The sequence below is a fragment of the Besnoitia besnoiti genome, chromosome X (genome assembly GCF_002563875.1).
Source record: "Besnoitia besnoiti strain Bb-Ger1 chromosome X, whole genome shotgun sequence".
NCBI lineage: Eukaryota > Apicomplexa > Conoidasida > Eucoccidiorida > Sarcocystidae > Besnoitia > Besnoitia besnoiti.
The window spans coordinates 1,059,986-1,079,291 of record NC_042365.1 but is presented as its reverse complement, the minus strand read 5'-3'; the positions used below and the strand labels follow the sequence as shown (position 1 = coordinate 1,079,291).

At 55.7% G+C, this 19,306-nt stretch overlaps 3 protein-coding genes across 3 annotated transcripts; 1 reads left to right on the top strand and 2 right to left on the bottom strand.

Annotated features, from left to right (window-relative positions):
- Positions 1 to 1,906: 1,906 nt before the first annotated feature.
- Positions 1,907 to 4,973, top strand: BESB_017070 (uncharacterized protein; the record flags this gene model as incomplete). The annotated part of the gene is made up of 3 exons (XM_029360422.1): positions 1,907 to 3,070; positions 3,357 to 4,458; positions 4,729 to 4,973. The coding sequence occupies 3 exons, from the start codon at positions 1,907 to 1,909 to the stop codon at positions 4,971 to 4,973; spliced, it is 2,511 nt and encodes an 836-aa protein (XP_029216398.1).
- A 949-nt stretch (positions 4,974 to 5,922) lies between these two features.
- BESB_017060 (CBS domain-containing protein) lies at positions 5,923 to 13,683 on the bottom strand (the record flags this gene model as incomplete). Its single annotated transcript, XM_029360421.1, has 10 exons — positions 5,923 to 6,424; positions 7,039 to 7,193; positions 7,629 to 7,979; positions 8,511 to 8,578; positions 9,202 to 9,361; positions 9,844 to 9,934; positions 10,263 to 10,347; positions 11,005 to 11,430; positions 12,207 to 12,932; positions 13,398 to 13,683. The coding sequence occupies 10 exons, from the start codon at positions 13,681 to 13,683 to the stop codon at positions 5,923 to 5,925; spliced, it is 2,850 nt and encodes a 949-aa protein (XP_029216397.1).
- Positions 13,684 to 16,120: 2,437 nt separating this feature from the next.
- Positions 16,121 to 19,306, bottom strand: BESB_017050 (uncharacterized protein; the record flags this gene model as incomplete). The annotated part of the gene is made up of 3 exons (XM_029360420.1): positions 16,121 to 18,169; positions 18,554 to 18,589; positions 18,935 to 19,306. 3 exons carry the CDS (start codon positions 19,304 to 19,306, stop codon positions 16,121 to 16,123), a joined length of 2,457 nt encoding a protein of 818 aa, XP_029216396.1.

The following is a 19,306-nucleotide window of genomic DNA, read 5'->3' as shown; positions in this document are numbered from 1 at the left end:
GCGTACAGGCGAAAGTGTTCGGTGTCATCACGGGGCTCTCTTTGCCAGCAGTTTTGTCGCTCTTCTGTAGTAACTATTATATTTTCATTGCTCATCTTGGGAGCGCTCCATTGGTTCAGGCAGTTGCAGGAAAAAAAAAACTTTTAACGCCAGCTACGGTACGGCGGTGTGAAGATTCCGTTAACCAGCTTGTCCTGCTACCGTTCATCGTTGAGTGAACGTGTCCTTCAGTTTTTATCGAGAGCGAACCCTCTATGGTACTCTACTCGGCCGGAGTAGTGCCCTTTAGTGAGCCGGAGGTGTCAAGAACGGGGACTTGAAGCTTCCGTCGAGCGCAGTGCTACAAATATTATGTCAGGTTCCTGCAGTTCATGCGTGCGGTTGTACGACATAAGGTGTTTGTGTCTCTAGTTCCGGGAATTGAAAACAGCAAAGTAGTGACTCGTATGGTGATTGTGTATCGCACCATGGTCCTGTGCCACGAGACCTATATGTCTGTACGCCATCATCGTGGGTGCTCAATTTGCATACAGGCTCATCCGGAACAGATGGAAATGAGCTACGAAGCCTGCAGTAGTCTAGAAACTAGATCGGATTGCGTCGTTCCCACTCGTCGCTCTCCGTGGGCCTCTAGCAAAGGACCACTGTCTTTCGCATAGAAATAGAATATGCCCAAGCGCGCGAGAGAAGCGAAACATCGCTCTGGCGATTCTCTTCCACCACGTGCCGATAATGTCAGAGAGTATCCGTACTTAGGTAACTTCGTGTCCTTCTCTTACAATTTATTGCAGCAGCCTTCCGCACATGAAAGACAGTAAGCGGTACGCCCTCTGTCTGGTACGCTTTGAGGCTACCGAAACTCACCCGCTCGGACGAAGCGAGGGGCCCCACCAGCGGCAATCTGTCTCGATCTAGACTCATTCGAGACACACGCTAGAGGCCTGATAGACGCCCAGTAATAGCAATAAAATTCTTCATAGGTTGCTGGGCGGTGAAAAGATGTTTTTGTCTCAATGCGTCGTCCATGCTTCATTACCGAGAGTTCGTTCCGTTTTTCTAGTGTGCCGGCGGAACTTGCACGTGTCCGTAAGGCGCTTCATTGAATTCGTTGCTCTAAGCATGCCGATATGCCCCTTTGTCGCGGGGCTTGCTGCGTTCTCCGTTCTTCTACACGACTGCTGCTACTATCCTACCGTTCAATCCTGTTGTCTGGTCGTAAAATACCTGAGAGCCGGGGTTTGCACACTCACAAGGAGCAAGGTATCCTGTGAGTGCGGAGATCCCTAGTCTTAGGGCAAGTGTAACTTTGACAAGATTGCCCAGAGGTGTGAGTCGAAATCTGTGCGTTCCGCCTGAAAGAAGTGGCTGAAAGAGACAACTTTTCGTGTCTATCGCTGTGGCCGTCCTTCATCGTGAGGCATGCCTGTGTGAGGTCTCACTGTTGGCAAATCCCGTCCATTATCAGCTCCTCTCGGCTGCGAGTGTTCGAGGATATTTGCCAGTGTTACCCACGGGGGCAAAGCAACCCCTCATATTCTACTATATCATCGGCAGGCGGGAAAACTTGGAGGCCTCCATAGAGAATACTAAATCGATAAAAAACCGTTATTTGACGCAACACCCGATGTTTGACCGACACAGGCACTACAGGATAGTGGCCGCCAAGTGGAACGTTTTTTGCCTCATGCGCTTAACTCTCAAAGTTCTGTCTTTCAGTTCTAACCGTGTTGTACCAGTGAATGCGCCCTTTCCAGGCACTCAGTATGCTGCGCAGTGCGTTGTGTACTTTCGGCAATTTCGCCATTGTAGTAGCGGTATGCCAAGGGCAGCTAGAAAATGAATATTAGCGTAACAAGGAGGATTCCTGTCGTCACGTACTCTTCCGGACTGTCGGCTCGGCTGTACCATGACTGACAGCAGAGAGAGGGAAGCATCAAGCTTTTCTGGCGCGCCCAGAGCGGAAGACTGTCCAGGAGCTGTTGGTCCTACAGATCGACTGTATGATCTCTTGCAGCTTTCCCGAGATGCGTCTCGCGACACAGTGAAAAAGGCCTATCGCCAGCTAGCACTTCTGTGGCATCCGGACAAGGGGGGAAGCGTACAGAGATTCCAGGCACTTACTGCGGCGTTTGAAGTCCTGGGAGATGACGCGCGGCGGCGTGCGTATGACCGCAGCCTCATACGAACAGGCTCAACTGACGGGCTAGGCGTAGTGTTCTCGGCAAAGTCTGGCTCGGATGTCTGCAGGTCGTCCATTTCGCCAGTAAGAAGACGGCACTCGACCGGGGCCGGAGTCAGTGCCAGTGTTTCTTCCAGAAGCAAGCTCCACCAAGGAACGAGACGGGACGAAATTCCGTTGCGTAAAAGTGACTTCCTGTCAAAAGAGGACTTCCTGGAAAGGGCACGAGGCGTTGCTAGACCGCCCAAGGAACCGGGCTCTTGTTTCTTGTCCGGGTTTGGAAATGTGAAAAACTCGGCAGAGAGTGGATCGCGAAGCGGCTCGAACAAGATCTGGCATCGTAGCGGTAGCGATTCCCGATGTGGGCCTGGCAGCGGAGAGAATTCCGGATATGGCACAAAACGAGACTTTCTTCACGTCGCCCGGACGGACTCCAGCGCGACTGACTGCGCGGAAAAGTGTAGAAGACCCTCTGGTCACGGGCTGGACTCAGGGTGTTCCCTGCGCGCGAGGAAGGATGAGAGAACTGAATCGAGTAGTCTCCTGCGGGAAACGGCTGTGCATGCTCACGCGGGGGACCAGGTGCTGCGCGGAAAGCCTGCGACATCTGTAACAAATGCGTTGCGGGAGGTCCTGGGTGAAGCAACATTCACGAAAGCAGTTGCAGCAAACGTGAATCACGGTGCTGGATCTGAAGCACAATGTGCAAGCCACCTGGTTGGACATTTGAGTGTGAAGCAGCTTAAGCAATTGCTTACGATCCTTGGAATCCCGCATGGAGTGTGCTTCGAGAAAACTGACCTGCTTGAGGCGTTCACCTCAGCGTTACCTCTCGACTCACCCGTTCCCAGCTTGTTTCTCGAGGCTTTGAAGAAGCAGGAGTCGCTTGGGGTAGGGCGTTGCAAGTTACGTGATAGACACGGCGAGCTATGGGAATCATAACGCCATTGGGGTATGTGCAACACTCCGTTGGATGAGACCGCAGACGCCCTCTAGGTGAACGAGGCAGAGACGTACGCCCACTAACCGCAAGCATCTTGCGACGTTAGAATGCAGTGAAGCATGACACACAGACAAAACATCCAGGTTAACCACGTGGAAACATAGGGAAGAAGCCACGCGTTAACGCTTAGCTTCAGTTGGCGCCTTCCTCTTGGTGGTGTGTGTTTCTGTCCAGGTGCGCATGCCGTCATCAATCTCTGCGAAGAAATGCGAGAGAGAGACTGGGGCTGCAGACGAGACAGAAAGCGAAGCACTCAAGGCGCCTCTAAGCACCGCCGATCATTCCCATGAAAACAAAGGACTCTGCATTTCCAAAGCGGAACGTGGTTCTTCAAGTCTCGCAGCAAATGCAGCTCCGGGACAAGTTCGGCTTTTCGCTGAAAAATGCGACTCAGATCACGGGGATCCGGCCGCGCCCGCGATGGGAGAACCTGAATCGGCGAACCCAAAATGCCGTAACTTTAGCAATGCTGGGTTCTTCAAAGCAGATTGCGGAACTAATGCAGAATCCAGAGACAAGAGAGAAACGACTGCGGCGACTGAATTCACAACTGCGTGGTCGTCGTCTTTCGGGTCTCTGAATTCCTCAGCAGGCTCGTCCAAAACAGGGAACTTTACTAATGCCAACCAGCACGGCGGGATCCTGGAGGGCTCTGTCGGCAGTCAGGCTTTGAAAAATACAAGAAAACCTCTCGGGGTGCTAGGACCAACCCTGTCTCTGCTCGGGGCTGCCGTAGCCTCCAGCTGGGCTCGAGAGGAGAAGTGGAGCAAGCTGAACAGAGAAGGGGAATTCGTTCTCAGCGCCCCCTTGGACAAAGCCAACTCAGCGGATATGGTGCATTTGCGAGGCGACGCGCTGCGCATGAAGATTTTAGCGCTCGGCGCGGAGAAGACTGGCAAGTCATGCCTTATCAAACGGTATTGCGAAGGGCGTTTCGTCGTCAGGAATGCCAGCACGATTGGCATCGATTATGGAGTGAAAGTTATCGAGTTAGAGGGCGGGACGCAGGCGCGAGTGAATTTCTTCGACTTTTCTGGAAGAAGAGAATTCGCAGAGATTCGGCAGTCGTTCTACGACAATACCGACGGCATTATGCTAGTGTTCGATGCCAGTAGACGTGAGACCTTTGAGGAGCTTCCCGCGTGGATCGCCGAGGCGAAGGAGCATGGAGTGAACATCGAAACTTCCACAGAGGGGGAAGCCACGAGAGACGCCTCAACTGGCGCATATTCTCATGAGAAATACAACGAGACACCAGCCGAAGCTTGCGTTCCAGGTACGCTTAGAGACGCTGAACCCAACGAAAAGCCTCTGGAGCCAGATGCTTTATATCGGGCTGAGCCTGGCGGCCGTCATCGTTCGTTCTCCGCCAAAGTCGCCGCACAGAGCCATCTGCCAGCTGAAACAATTCAGTGCGTGTAGCTCACAGAGTTGTTTCCAGTTGCGCATCAAGCCTCCTTCACAAAGGGGGTCACTACAAAACGATGCACACAACCACTCATTTCGCAACCCTCGCACGAGCGTGTCTCGGCATTCTCTTCTGCAGTTGTCTTACTCGCGAACAAAATCGACATCGGAGATCGGCAGGTATCGGCGGCCGAGATCGCGGCGTTTGCAAAATCTCGTGGAATACTTTTCTTCGAAACCTCCGCGAACAGCGACCATAACGTCTCTACAGCGCTTGAAACGTTGTTTTCCGTCGTTACGCGGAGAATCACGGAACTGCGAAAGAAGATTATTTCTCCGTTTTCTGCTAGCGACGCGCTCACAGTACCACCTGTATCTATGTAGTGTACCAGGTCACAGCAGAAGTGAAGATACAAACTTACCATCCCAGCTGCATCAAAATATGTATTCGCCTGACGACCGCGCTGAGACGGCCACGCGTGGCTGCGATACGGAGGCGTCGATGAATGGAAGTCGCATTTCTCGCTCTCAGCAGACGCGAACGTTAGGCTAACAAAGCGTGTAAGAGAAGCCGTGTACAAGGACTGATGACTCACCCCCGCTGTGCGAAGAGGGCGGTGGGCGGTGTGCCAAACGTGAACAACAAGCTAGAGAGGCTAAACGCGCAGAGTATGAGAGAGATGAAATACGCGGGAGGGCGGTATTCTTTCACGCATTCAGTTGACGAGTCTTTAAATCGGGGGGTACTCCGACGCTCACTGCTGTGCAGAGATCTTCCCCCGTGGTAGGGCTTCACAAACACAAGAAACAGAAAAGCTGCTTGCATCGTCTCGGTCCTGTATTCGCGGACACCTCTGAAATTCGGTCTTCCGACTACCACAAGCCTCCTGGTCTAATAAAGCGAGGTGGAACACAGCGATAGAGAGGAGGAGAGGAAACGACCCAGAAGGACCAGGCGCTTGGGACCGAGGAAACATTGAAAAAATGCCTCCGGGAAAAACGTATTGTACACTGAACATGAACCGAACTCGCTAGGCCAATCGTGCAGAACATATCCACACGCAGACAGAACTTCTTTGCAAGTCCTCGAAAGGCCTTGCGTCTTGATCTTTGCCACACGCTCCTTCTCTGCCTGAGTCACTCCTTTCGCCCTTCCCTTTCTCCATGCTGAAAACGTTTCGTCGTCACTCGTGCGTGACTCGTCCTCTGGGGCTGCTCTGCTCGAGGCAAGCGATAAAGCCGGAGCTGCAGGCACCAGACGGAGGATTTAGAAGTCACTTCTCTTTCCTCTTTTTTGCAACAATTCCCGTTGCAGGGGTTGTCTTCGAGCCACCTACGCGGCGTCTGGGCGGCTGCATTCCCTCTTCTCCGCCTCCTCTTGCGTGTCCGCTCCTCCCTTGCCTGCCGCACCGCCCACAGCGCTGCATTGAGGCGAGCCTAGCTCCACGACTGCCGCAGGCGCCGTAGTGCTTCCTAACCTGTCTGAGCTCGTCGGTCTGTCTGTGGGCTCCGAGGCCTCCGCCCCAACGGTCTCCGGCGTCGCCGTTGACCGCGTGGGGTCGGAGGTCACTGGGCTCCTGACGCCGGTCTTCTCTTGCGCCATCGCAGCAGAGCCGCGGGACGTGTCCATTCCCCCTGAAAACTTAGAAGACGATCCGGGATTGTCCCCTTCGGACGCGCAGCGCGTGTTCAACTCGTGCGAAGATGTGCGAGGTGGGTGGGGTTGGAAGGACGCAGAGCAGTCTTCGGCGCCGGCGAAAGTGAACACGGGTTGCCCTGAGCCCACTAAAAATCCAGCGAGGTCGGTCGCCGTGACGACTCCGGAGACGCGGTCTCTGCAGCAGCAGCGAGTTTCAGGCAATCCAGAGTGTGGAGCAGCGAGGCGCTGCGCATCGACAAGGCACAGTGCGAAAGCCCCCAAAGGAGCTCACACTCTGCATTGGACGCAGCCGAATTCCGAAACGCGGAAAAAGAAGGGACGAGTAAGATGCAGACGTTGGGCTGGAAGCAACGCATTTGAAGGGACATGCACGAGCGCCCCTTTCCAGGTAGAAGACAGAATAACTACGAACACACCACAGACCAGGAAGAATGAAACAGACGGAAACCAACGAATACTGACGGAGGGAAGACGAGTCACACAATAAGACACTCGAGAGAAACGGCCACCGAAAGAAACTCTCTCCCAGCGATTAGGTCTCTTCGACGCGACAGATACATGGTCATATATATACATATACACCCCTGCAGGCGTAAAGACGCATGCACGATACCCGTGCCTCAAAGAAGCTGATCGGCAGCGACGAACCCGACGAGGCCGAAGATACAGCGTATCCACGATAGATGCCTTCGCAGTGTGCGGGGAGTGTATCACCTCCACCGCCTCTCTCCGCGTGAATTTGCACTTTGTTCACAAGACAGATGACACGCTCCCGAACTGCGAGCTTACGCGCTATCGAGGAAGATGATTCTTCGATAAGGCGAGAACAGGACGCGCAAGATCGCCTCACGGATGGAGACAGCCGGCGCCGGGAGGTCATTCCGGCTCGAGCACCTGCTTTCCCTGCTGGCGCTGCGGCTGAGTGGCGCGCTGCCGCCGCCGACCTGTGATTGCATGCACAGAAAATGCGAGACAGCCGTTCAAACGAGACACGAGCGAGCAGCGACCCTGCTGTGTCTGCGCGGGTCTTCGGCCGCGTTGTGGCACCACGCGCGACACCGACGCGCATTTATGAACACCTCCGTGGGGAATTTCAGATCGAGTACCACATAGCTTCCTTCCTTTGCGCTACCCACCGCCGGCACGGGTGACAGCGAAAGTCTGCACACCTATGAATATCTCACGGGCTAGCCGGTCTTCTGGGACTTGTGTGTGCGGACTGCGTAACCCTGGACGCCGCGCGTGCAACGCAAGGGAACTCCACATGCATAGATGCAACATGCGTTTCCTAGGAGGCGTGCTCCGCCTGTGGCTCACGTCTCTTCACGGGCTCCCCCTCCCCCCTCCCCCTTTGCACACGAGAAAGCAAATACGCGTACCGATTGCCGAACGACAGAGCCGAAGACCGACCCGTCAGCCGCGACATGCTGATGGGGCTGCGAGGCTCCTCCGAAGGACTGTGAGTGAGCCGACGCGTAGGTTGACCCGCGCCGCTCGCCAGAGAAGCCTGCGCGCCCGTCGCGAATGGACGAGGAGTAGACCGACGGATACTGCGAAGAAGGGAGCTGGTGAGAAGGGAGTGAGTTCGAGGGCCGCGCCGACTCAAGCGGACGCGCCTTCCCCCCCTGCGCGGCGGCGGCGTTCGCCTGCAGCTGCTGCGCCCGTCGGTTCTCCTGGTACCGCAGCTGCTTCAGCGCGTCGCCGACGGGCTGGTCGACGTCCAGGGGCGTCTGCGCAGGCAATAAAAGTGAAACAAGCGGATAGAAAGGAGGGCAAGGGAAGGAAAACCCTGCGGTGTCGCCGGACTCGCAGCTCACGCGCGGAGTGTGCGCGACCCCACAAAAGAAGACGCAGAGACGGCTCCAAGGCACACTGTCCACACAGAAATGACAACGGACACTCACACAGTCTGCGCGCGGGATACGCCATCCCCTTGGTTCGAACTGGCGCATGACAGAGAACGCAGATTGTTGGCACTGAGGCTAGCGGACTGCTAACAACTAACGCGCATAACACACAGCGCAGCAAGGAGTGTCCGGTCGTGGTCTGTTCAGAAGAAACAAATATGCATTTGTTTATTCATGTATGTATATAGAGAGAAAAGGGAACTGCAGGCGATCACCACCGCGAGGGCTGCGAGCAGTGGCATGCACGGATCTGGTCCGCCAGCTGAGACACAGCTGTGAACTCTGTTTCTCGGCGCGGAAGTCCGGTGATAGACAGGAAGCCACAAGGCACGGCCGCATCCGCAGCAGACGTACGCCGTTGTGGATGGCTTGAAGGGCGAGAAGAAGGAAGTTTTGGCGGGTGAAGCAGCCGACGTAGGCGCCTGAGGGCCACAGATATGCAGAAAAGCGCCACTTTGCCGCCATTCTACAAGCTGCCATGCGCATTTATCCACTAAGAGGCAAACACCACACCCTAAACGAGCGCAGTGTGTCGCGCGACAGAGAACAGCTCTAAAGCCTCTCCGGCGCTGGTTGCGGGATACGACGCAACTGCACGAGGAGGTGTTCAGCCGGCGCCTCGCAGATGCGGATAACGTCATCTAAAGAGAAAATCCGATACCGCAAATCCCCCCACAGGCCACTCCGACAAACACGCTGGCCTCGCGACACAGGGACGGAGACAGCCTGCGCCTCACCGCAATTTGCTCCCAACCTGCACCCAGACCGGTCAGACGACGCACGACGGCGCTCACAAGGCGGAAAGGGCACGAAGGTTGGGACGCAGTGGAGGCGAGCAGAACAGTGCATCGGGGGCAGACCAGACGGCAATCGAGATGCGAGACACCTCTGGGTCTTCAGCTCTGCTAGCCAGAGGGGCGCTTGTATGCGGGGGAGGCATTCGTAGACTTCAGAGACTAGCATGAGCGACGGGCGGATGCATGAATCAAACGAGGGGAAACACGTGAAAACGGGGATCTCTGCAAAGTGCGCGTAGACTGCGTACCTCGAGAGTCGACGACGGGGACCGCAGAGATGTCGCATTCATTTATAGTTTCCACGGCATCCAGGACGGAATCCTCGACGTCCACCGTCACGATGTCGCGATATGTCCCCACCTGCAGCTGCTGGACGGAAAGCTCGAATTCCGGCAAGTCGCCTCGCAGCTGGCGAACAAACGAAGAAAGTTGGCGGGTCACATGTCACTGAAATATCGACAGAGATGCAACTGGTCTGGGTAACGTAGCAACACAGAAGGTGAAGCCGGACTGCGGCAAACCGAGAAGCCGCAGAATCGGTAATTCACTCAGGAAAGACACACAGACGGGAAGGAAAATACACGCGAAAAACGAGGGGTAAAGCATGCCAGATGAGCAAGACGACGTAGATCGACAGCCGTAGCCCGCCTGGGAAAGCAGCAAAAGCCAACCGATCCGACGAAGGACAGACGTGCGACGGCCGGGAAAGGAAAGAGACAACCACACAGAGAGGAAGAGAGCGGCTGTGGACAGCTCGGGTGCATGCCTTTTGGCGAATCAATCGTGCCACATTTTCACTACGCGAGCGGAGTGGGTATGCGTCTGTGTGCAAGACGCAGATGCGCAGAACGTTGTATCGCGCCAGCCCGCAGAAAGGCAATGCGACTCACGTGCTGCACCGCGTGCGCGAGAAGCGCGCACAAGGTGAGAACGACCATCGGCGTTTGGCGCTCCGCGTTCCAGAGAGCGACCGTCGCTGTCCTGCAAAAAGTAGATGCCCAGCCACGCGCAGAACGATGGAGGACGAAGACAGGCATGAACCAGTCCGCAGCGGAAACTCAAACGAAGAAAGAAAACGACGAAAAGAGGGAACACAGAAAGCGAACTGCTGAGAAGGAACGTCACGGTCGCGAGCCCAGCGACACAAGTGCAGAAACAAACGGAGAAATCCTAGTCAAGGAAGAGAGAAGGAGCAAGAGCTGCGTTAGGGAGACACTCCGCAGGCTCCTCGAGCCATCCGCCGTCAACCTGTCCTCGTGGAGCGCTCCCGCCTCCACCTCTGGCCGCGAGAAAAACTGATTTGACTCACCTGTTCTGCAGCTGCAGCAGGAGGGCGTCGATAGGGGGCCTGTCGGGGTGGATGTAAAGCACCGGCGACGGCGTCTTGTAGAAAGCTGAAGCAGCAATCGCAAACACAGACGCGGAAGGAAGGTAACAGCCGCGACAAAAGACACCCGCGAGCCCGAGGAGGAAGACGCGAAATGCTGCCGCGGCAACGGACAGAAGGAGAAACACAAACTTCTACAAGCTCACGCCCGAAAATCAGAGTAGAATCACGGCGCTGCGAAGAAAGGCGACGACGCACACCGCTTACGAGACCAAAGTGGCAAAGAAAGAGAGAGCGGGATATTGGATCATAGCGAGAGAGCTGCACCCCATTTCGAGGCAGACACTCCGCAGTGCAGGCGAGACTGAGAGAGCAGACCGACGCAGAGAGGCAGCTGCAACAATGCGACACGATTCAGCGAAATATCGAAAAAGCGAGTGAGAGATTCAGCCCACGAACTACCGGAAGAAAACCAAAACGGCGAGACGAAGGACAGCAACAACGGTCCGCGCCACCCCAGACGACGACGGCGCAAGGAACAAGACGGCAGAGGAAGCAATGAGGACGAGGCTGGCAGCCGCTAGCGGGACGCATCGAAATCACAGCCAGCACCGGATCGGCACACAAAAGCGGATAAAAAGCGAAAAACGAGTTCAGACGGAAATCGGGAACAAGCAGAGCAAAACCCGCACGCAAAACGCAAGAGGGCGAGCCAGGTTCTCACCGCGCCACTGCTGCAGCGTCCACGTCCACGGCGGCGGCGTTCGCCGAAGGAGCTGCTGCATCGTCTCTGTCGGTCGGAGCGTGGAAGGCGGCGAAGAGGAGGGAGACGAGGCGCCCTCCTTTTCTGCCCCCTCGCCAGCCGGTTGCGAGACCTGAGGCTTCTTCGCCTCTGTTCTCTCCGTTTCCCTTTCCCGTCCCTCCTGCGAAGCACGCTGGGAGGCACATCCACCGGCTGAAGACGCGCCGGCGCCTGAACAGCCGTTCGCGGCCTCGGCCGCACGCCCGCTGCGTGCAGGTCCACAGCCGTCTCTCTCCCCCTCGCGGCCGCGGTCTGCCTCCCCTGCCTGTGTCTCTTCACTCGAGTTGCCTTCTTTTCCAGACGTGCTTGAAGACAAAGCACCGCCTCGACGAGGCGTCGCGCTTCGCCCTGCATCGAGACAAGACACAGCGGACGGACAAACGAAACGACGCGGAGTCAGCAGACCGCGCACGGGCCACTCTAGTCACTCGACAGACTGAAGACAAACAATAGAAACCCCTCCGTTACTCTTTAGGAGGCAACCGCCCCAGTCAAACTACCTTTTTGAAAGTTTTATATAATATGATGAAAAATTATTTAAAATTGCAGATGCAATTAAATGGAATTTTAATAGACAAATTTTTAGGATTAATTTAACTAAAATAATTTAGTATATTTTAAATTTACAAAATATTTAATCCAGTAAAAACTCTGTTTAATAATATTAAGATTTTAGAAAGTACATCAGCAAAAAAATTTATCCTCGAATTATTAGCAAAAATTTGCTAAAAATTAAGTTGTTAATATAAATAAATTTATTATGAAAAAGATTTTCACTAAAAATAATACAATGCAGACCGCGCACGGGCCACTCTAGTCACTCGACAAACAATAGAAACCCCCAGAGAGGCGACTCGCCTTCGATCCTCCACCGGCACTACATCGCATGCCACCGCCGCTCGCGACCGCCTAGAAATATACATGCGGATACATATACATACATATATATATATATATATATATATATATATATATATATATGTGCATAGGGGAGCAGGCTTGCGTGAAAGCATTGCTATGTGCGTTTCTAGCGGTTCCGCTTCAGTCCGAGCGAGTCTCTCTCTTGTTCCACACCCCACAAACACCCGCGGGCATTCCGAGTGTATCACACGTCGCCTGCGCACCTGGCGTCTTTTCTGTCTCCGCGGGCAGCTCCTCCTGCGGCATGCGTTCCCGCAGCCAGTGCGCCCAGCAGATGAAGAACGCGACGAGCTCCTTTTCGTCCATGAAGCCCGCGACGAGTTTCGCGCTCTCGTCGTACAGCCAGACGCCTTGAGCGCCGACGCCCTGCGCCAAGACCCTCCGCATCCGCAGGCAGGACATCGAGGAGGGACAGGAGGGTCCGCGCTGGCCGTTCTCGGGAAGCGACCGCGAGGACATCACCCGCGCCGGCGGCGTCTGCAGGCTGCCTGCACCCTCAGGGACTGAGCCTGAGAAGCCTCTGGGCGCCGCCGCCCCCCCAGAGGCCGCGGCGCGCCCCTCGCACGGGTCCGCAGGCCCCGCGTCATCGCCCTGCGGCGAGGCGCGTGCTTCCCGAGGCGGCTGAGAGGCGAGAGAGGACGGAAGCCCGCTCGAGCCCGCGAACGCCGCCGCGCCGAGCGTCGCCGGAGAGATCGCAGGATGCCCCCCCCCGAGTCCCTCTTCTGACTCTCGGCCGCCGCAGACGCGAGGGGCGCGCCGGTCGCGAAACTGCAAGGCGACTGTCTGTCGGGCGCAGACGGAGGAGAGCGTAGAGCGGCTGGAGAGGCGTCGCCCGCAACCGAGTGTGCCGGCGAAGAGTGAGACGTGGGATGAGAGAGTGGAGGCAGAGACGGGCACGTCAAGGGCTTGTAGAAGAACTCCTTCAGAGCCTGGGAGAGACAGAGACAGATAACGCGCAAACGCAGATGAGAGACGCAAACACGCAGCACGCACGCCGCACAACGAGGGGAGGAGCGAACCAGAGCACGGAAGGACGAGACTAGACACGGCAGAGAGAGACAGAGAGAGAATGAGAGGAGAGCGCGTTCGCAGTGTCGGAAGGCAAGCGACCCTACACGATTTCAGACCATGTTTCCAACACAGACTCCCCATAACCAACAGGCCTCGCGCAGGTCACGGGGAGTACAAAACCGAGGGACACAAGACACAACAGACGTGCACACAACGGCGAGGCGGCGGCGGAGGCGAGCACAGCCTCAGACGCCACACTAGAGCCCGAGCAAGACAGACGCCACAAATGGAACACGAAGAGCTCCTTCTCAGCCCTGGAAATGCTCAGCTCTCTGCAGTGTCACAGAGGAGAGTCGGGGTACTAGGAAAGGAGGAAACCACACCAGCCAGAAGAAAGAGGTGGAGGGCTGGATTCCCCCCGTTTTGTCGCGAGCTCCGCCGTACCTGGAGAGCAGTAGAGACGAAGAGTCGGTTGTCTAGGACGAGGAGCGTCGTGAGCCCAGGAGTGACGTCGACGACTTCATTTTGTGAGTAAAACTGGACGAGGTGCTGAAAGAGCAGCCCCGGAATGATTGGGATGCGAGCTGCCCCCCGCTCGCCGCCGTCTCGCGGGGGATCAGCGCCTGTTCCGTTTGGGCATTCTTCCAGCTGGCCCCCGCTACTGAACATACTCCTCGTCTCGAACGCACCCTCCCCCCTGAAATAACTCTCCTCCCTCTGGGACATCTTCTCTCAAATCCGCCGTTGCCTGCGTGACGCCAGCCGCTTGCTGACAACGGCCGCTCGCACAGCTGCCCACCGGCCGCAGCGGGAGACGGCGCACGACACACGCAAAGCCCTCGAGACACGAACCAGCAGGAAACAGCGAGAGGTAGACCAAAGAGGACCTGAAGACAACGGGGCTCGGACACCAAGCGGCTCTCCAAAGGGACGGCGGAGCGGGACGCCAAGGCACGTTCTCGCGTCCGCCGAAGAGAGCCCAGACGTCTCGACGAGGGAGGCAACCCCCAGTGGGCAAACGAGGCGAGAATCCGGGGCCCGTGCACCGCGCGAAGCAGAAAATGTGCAAGACGTGCGGACGGGAGAATTGAAGAAGACTGGCTGAAAGAGAGCGCCGGGTCACACCATCGATGCCGTCTTAACACGTCTGTGAATAAAGGACACGTTGAAGACGACATCCATCTATGCCCGTCTACGCAAATAAAAGGAGAGGAAGAAAGCTCGAGACATGAGCGACCGGCAGCCAGGGAGACGAGAGACAGCCGCGGCGTGGCACCAGTCCAGGAAGACGCTGTCGCGGACAGCCAAAGAGGACGCCAAACGAGTGATAAAAAAAGCTCTCAGGGGCGCAACACAGGAGAGGAATCCCAAAGGCAAGTCTGAAGCAGCTGCGCAAACTCAGAGACAGGACCCCTCCGTCGCTAGCGCGGCGCCGAGTCGCAGGGCGGGCTTTGCGGCGGCCAGCAGTTCCGGGGGCTTCAGCAGAGGCGGCGAGGCTACGCTGAAAGGAGCCTCGACTACGGAGCAAACGAGCAGGATTAGAAGAGAGAGACGGGGGGAGAATGAAGAAAAAAGCACCGCCGATGACGCAGAGAAGAACTGCAACGCCGAACGAACCCAGTGCGAAGCAGGATGGCAGCCCAACGCCACTCTTCGGCGCACGATGGGGCACGCCGCCCTTAGTTCATGCTTAGATCTCTCTTTAGACAGACAAAAACTCTCTTCATAGAACAAGTCCCGTCAGATTCTCGCAGAAGCCTCGTAGCATGCAGCATCTGCCTCGCATTTCCCTCGGAAGAAAAGTAGCCCCCTACATGCGTTTCCGGGGCTGGAAACAAAAAAGGGATGCATGCACGATCCAACAACGTTGTGATGCTTTACAAGGATGGATTCTCAAGAATAAGGAATCGATGCCCGACAGAAGCCCGCATCCGGCATTACCTGATAGGGTTGCGCGTTTTCGTGGCAACGGAGAATCCCGTCCTAGCTGAAGTGATATCGCAACAGCTCCTGCTCTGGCCGCTCGGCGCCTGGCGAGCGCGAACGCTGAAACGTTGCAGCAGACACGACAAAACGGCGGTAAGCCAATGATGTACAAGGCACTTTCTGGCGCCCCGTGGGCAGTCTACACGTGAGAAGAACACGGAGGCGAGGTCAGGCACCGCGTAGGTTTGCGCCTTCATGCGAACAGCCGATACCGCCGCATAGTCTGGCGGAAAGCGATGCGGTGCAACGAACCACCTGCGGAATCAGGGCGACCAGAAAAAGAGCCGCTGGCGCCAGAATACTCCCAGGACATCATATGCTCGATACCGTTGCTGCAGCATAGCGTCTGAACTTGGTGTGGTATTCTTGATGTTGGCACGGGGTAGAGCTCGGCATGTATGCACAGTGATGGGTCGTGGCAGGATCACATAGATGAAGTGCACCCCTGGAAATCAGCTTACCACTCCAACCCCTGCGATCGTAGGCCGACGGCACTAATAACTCCTTACGTGGCAGCTCATTGGCTTGGTCCATACCAAGGGATTGTCAACGAGGTGGCACCGGGAGAGGCAAGGCGCGTGGCCGTGACCGTTGCGAGGAGTGGTTGTGCACCCTGGGCATGCAGTGGCTCATATTGGCCAACAGAGGCTCTCTCAGGCGATTCTCTACTGATGACAACGTCCTGAGAAACCTCTTCTAGCAGTGTTTGTTGATTCGAGACCTGAACTACTACTGGTCAGCCGCTTTTGGAGAGTCTGGAAATAGGTATGTGTTCGTAGCGGTCGCGGGTCATTCCCCTCTGCGTTACCGAATGCGTCGGAAATTGTGGCTGTTAGTGGAAAAGAAAAGACGAAGACTTGGATACAAGCACGCGAACTCTCTGATTTGGAGAAACCACTTGCAGATTGACGGTGGATGCAGAGCATGCAGCGGAGTTCGCTGTAGGCTTCCAAATTTGGATTACAAACCTTTCACAAGGGCTTTAAACTGATTACACGGGTGTGCACCCAGCGCGCATACTGTAGAGAAAGACAGTTGTCTATACCCGCACATACAATCTTCGCTCTGTGGATACGATGGCGAAATCTAATACCTGTTCACTGGTGCCACCCGTCACCGGCTAGCGGATAAGCTGCGCCAGACACCGCTCCAGAGTTTCAGTTGACCTTTCCGAGAGACCAATTTTCAATGCGAATGCCCTCCAAGGTGTTTTCTCCATAGCCATCATCCCCCTAATTTCTGCCTCCTTCACTCCCGATTCCTTTAGCTTATCCGAGAGTTCTTTAAACGCGAGAGCGTCCTTAATTGTCACCTTCATGTAAGGACCAAGGATCCGTCGGAGATCATCCAACGATTTCGCCTTCATTAGCTCATCTAAGGTTTTCGACTGCAAAAACTTGTCAACGTCTGGCTCAGACTTGTTGGTGACGGCTTCTGGTGGAGCATTGTCAGCACTGATCTGTGGCGCCGCTTTGTTTTCCGTAGTTTCGTTCGTAGAGCTCATCTGTCCTGCGGTTTCCACTTGCCTTTCGAGGGGAACTACATCTTCTTCCGATCCCCCGTCTCTGTGCTCCCCACCCTGCTGCTGCTCTCCGTTCTCAACTCCCTTCAACAGAGGCCTGGTCCTAGGATGCCTTGGAAGGAATTCCTCTGCAGCTTCGTCCGTTTCTTTTGATTCCGGCTCCCTCTGAGCTGTTCCAAGCTTCGTCCCTGTACGCTCTGTATCTCGGTTTCCCTGAGCGTTCGTTTCATTTGCACGGTCGCTTCGCCTCTTCCTGGGTCCACTCTCTGCCAGAGAGGAGGTCTTCGATAGGCCTGGGGTTGGCGATTGATCCGCTTCGTGCGACGAATCGTCTTCGGTTTCACTTTGTGTGAATGAAGCCTCCGAAGGAGCTGCCGCAGTCTCGTCTCCGTACGGGAGTCGTGCACTGGTGTCTTCATCTTGTAGCGCAAACAGATCATCCTCCGACTGGTTCACGGATGCAGATGAAACCAGTGAATACTCTGCCGAGTGGTCGGATTTGCTAAGGCTTTCTGTGCCTTCTACTGTCTTCCTTTCTTTAGAGTCGTCGCCCAGTTCCGTTTCGTGCGATTCCTCCTGTAGCTCGGTGTCAAAGTCGTGGCCTTGCTCCCGCAGATCAAAAGGCTCCTTAGAGTTCTTGTCTTCCGCGTGGACCGCAACCTGCACCTGCGTACGTGCGTCAGTGCTGTGCATAAACGCGAGGGGCTCGAGAGCCGTCAAGCCGGTTGCAGCCCTGTCGTCACCAGTGGCTTCCGCAGAACTTTCGCTTTTCTCTACCACAGCATCTGCTTCTTCGGTGATGTTAACCTCGGGTAGCGTGCGGTCAGCATTTCCAGCAGCAGCCGGTTTCTCCTCTACGGCATCCGGAGCTCGATCATCAGCCTGTTGTGTTTCGTCGCTTGTGGGGATAACGTCGGAGGGTGCGGCACTTGGATCAGCTTCATTCTGCTCCACTGCAAAGGAAGATCCAGATACCACAGCCTTCAGCCCCTCAACGGTCTCCGTGACCGCCAGACGATTGCTATCTGCATCAAGCTTCTGTTCATCGATAGCTTCGCCTTGTTCCTCGTCATCCTCGTCTCCAGTTTCCTCGTGTTGCGCGGCAATCCTCAATTCGTCGCTGTTCCCTTCCGCGACGTTGATTTCAGGCTCTCCCTCCTGCGTCTCACGGACATCTCCATCGCCGTGGGCGCCGTCGGTGGTTGTTTTTTTGCGGCCCGTAAACGGCTCTGTTTCCTCCTCTGCAACTTCCCCCCATCTTGGGAGTCCGGTGGCCACGCCTTGCTGTTGGTCTTCTGCCGTTCCAGTGTCTTTTAGAACGGGGTCGTTGTTTTGTTCAGGCTCACCGTGGTCTGTGGATCTTCCTGCCAGCGAAGTGTGGGCATCTGCCTTCGACGAGGACTGATGGCTCTCCTCAAGCTGCACGTGAGCTGCGGTTAGGTCCGTCGTATGTCTACTATTGTCGTCAGAGTGAGTGGGAGGGTCTTCGGCTGCCAAACGTTCTTCACGGGACCGCAACTCATCAGAAAAATCGGACGTCGGGGCGCGAGGGAGAAGCTTCGTCTCCTCCGCAACCACCTCCGGCTCCGCTACGGCAGAAGGATCGTCGAACCCTTCTGCTGCCTCAGGCAACTCTGAAGTTTCTTCCTGCGATGCATTCTCTAACACTGCTCAGGAAACGCTGAGTTTTGGATCAACGCGTTCACCCTGGCTGTGCCCTGCTGCGATGGGCTCAGGCGAAACCTCATGTTGGTTTCCTTGCATCAGCGGCTCTGTTTCTGGAGAGGAAGAGATTTCCATGCCTCCCGGTTGAATATGCTCCGTGGATGTAACTTGGTATGCAGGATGGCCGGAAAGCAAAGAAATGGTTTCTGTTGTAGAAAAGAAACGTGAGAGGGTAAGTGCCTGCAGTGTTTCCCCTAGCTGCTGTAACTGGAATCCGTTCTGATCTGATCCCGCTGCGGTCTCTGATGGAACAGGGGGACCATGCGCAGCCGCCAGAGACGACAATATGGAACCGATTTCTCGTACTTTGCTTTCCAAGTACTCCCACGTCTTGAATATCTCCTGCACACACAGGAAGATGGGTTCCAGTCCATCTCAGGCTGTGAAAAGCAACGTGGCTCGTGATCAAGCAGAGGCAGAAACCAGCATGCAAAATCAAGGCGGCCCTCTGTTGAAGAAACAGGTTTTGGTTCGCAATTCAAGCAGACCGAGGCTCAAAAACACTTGAGAATTTAGAGCGCCTACTAGAGAAGAGTCACACCACTCAACTGGATGTGCCAGAGTACGAGAGCGAAGCAGATTTCTGCCAGTTCCGCAGGGTGGCCAGGAACGAGTCACACCGTTAATGCTGGAGGTGGCTGACTATGAAATGTCCGTCCGGTTATTTCGCCCGTCCGGGCGGCATACCTTCACACGGCCGACAGCCTGCATGACCTCATCCGCTTTCTCTCCAAGTTGCTTCAAGTCCTTGTTGTCATCCGTGCCAGTCTTCGCTACGCGGCTGAGGATCTCAGTTGACGAGCCAACACTATCCAAAATGGCAGGAGTGACGACGGGGGAATCATCACTTCGCTCGAGAAATTGCAATGTCAGAGAGAAGCCTGCGGCGGCAGCTAGAAGAGCCTCTGAGTGGACTTCTGTGTGATTGTTCTCGAGAGCGCCACTCGAATTGGAGAAGCTGAAACCCTCCAAGCCAGAAGAAAGCCGTGTCTTTGCCGCCGCATCTTTTTTCAGGGAGAATTTGTTCTGCGGCCTTAGCCGGGAACCGCTCGAGGACAT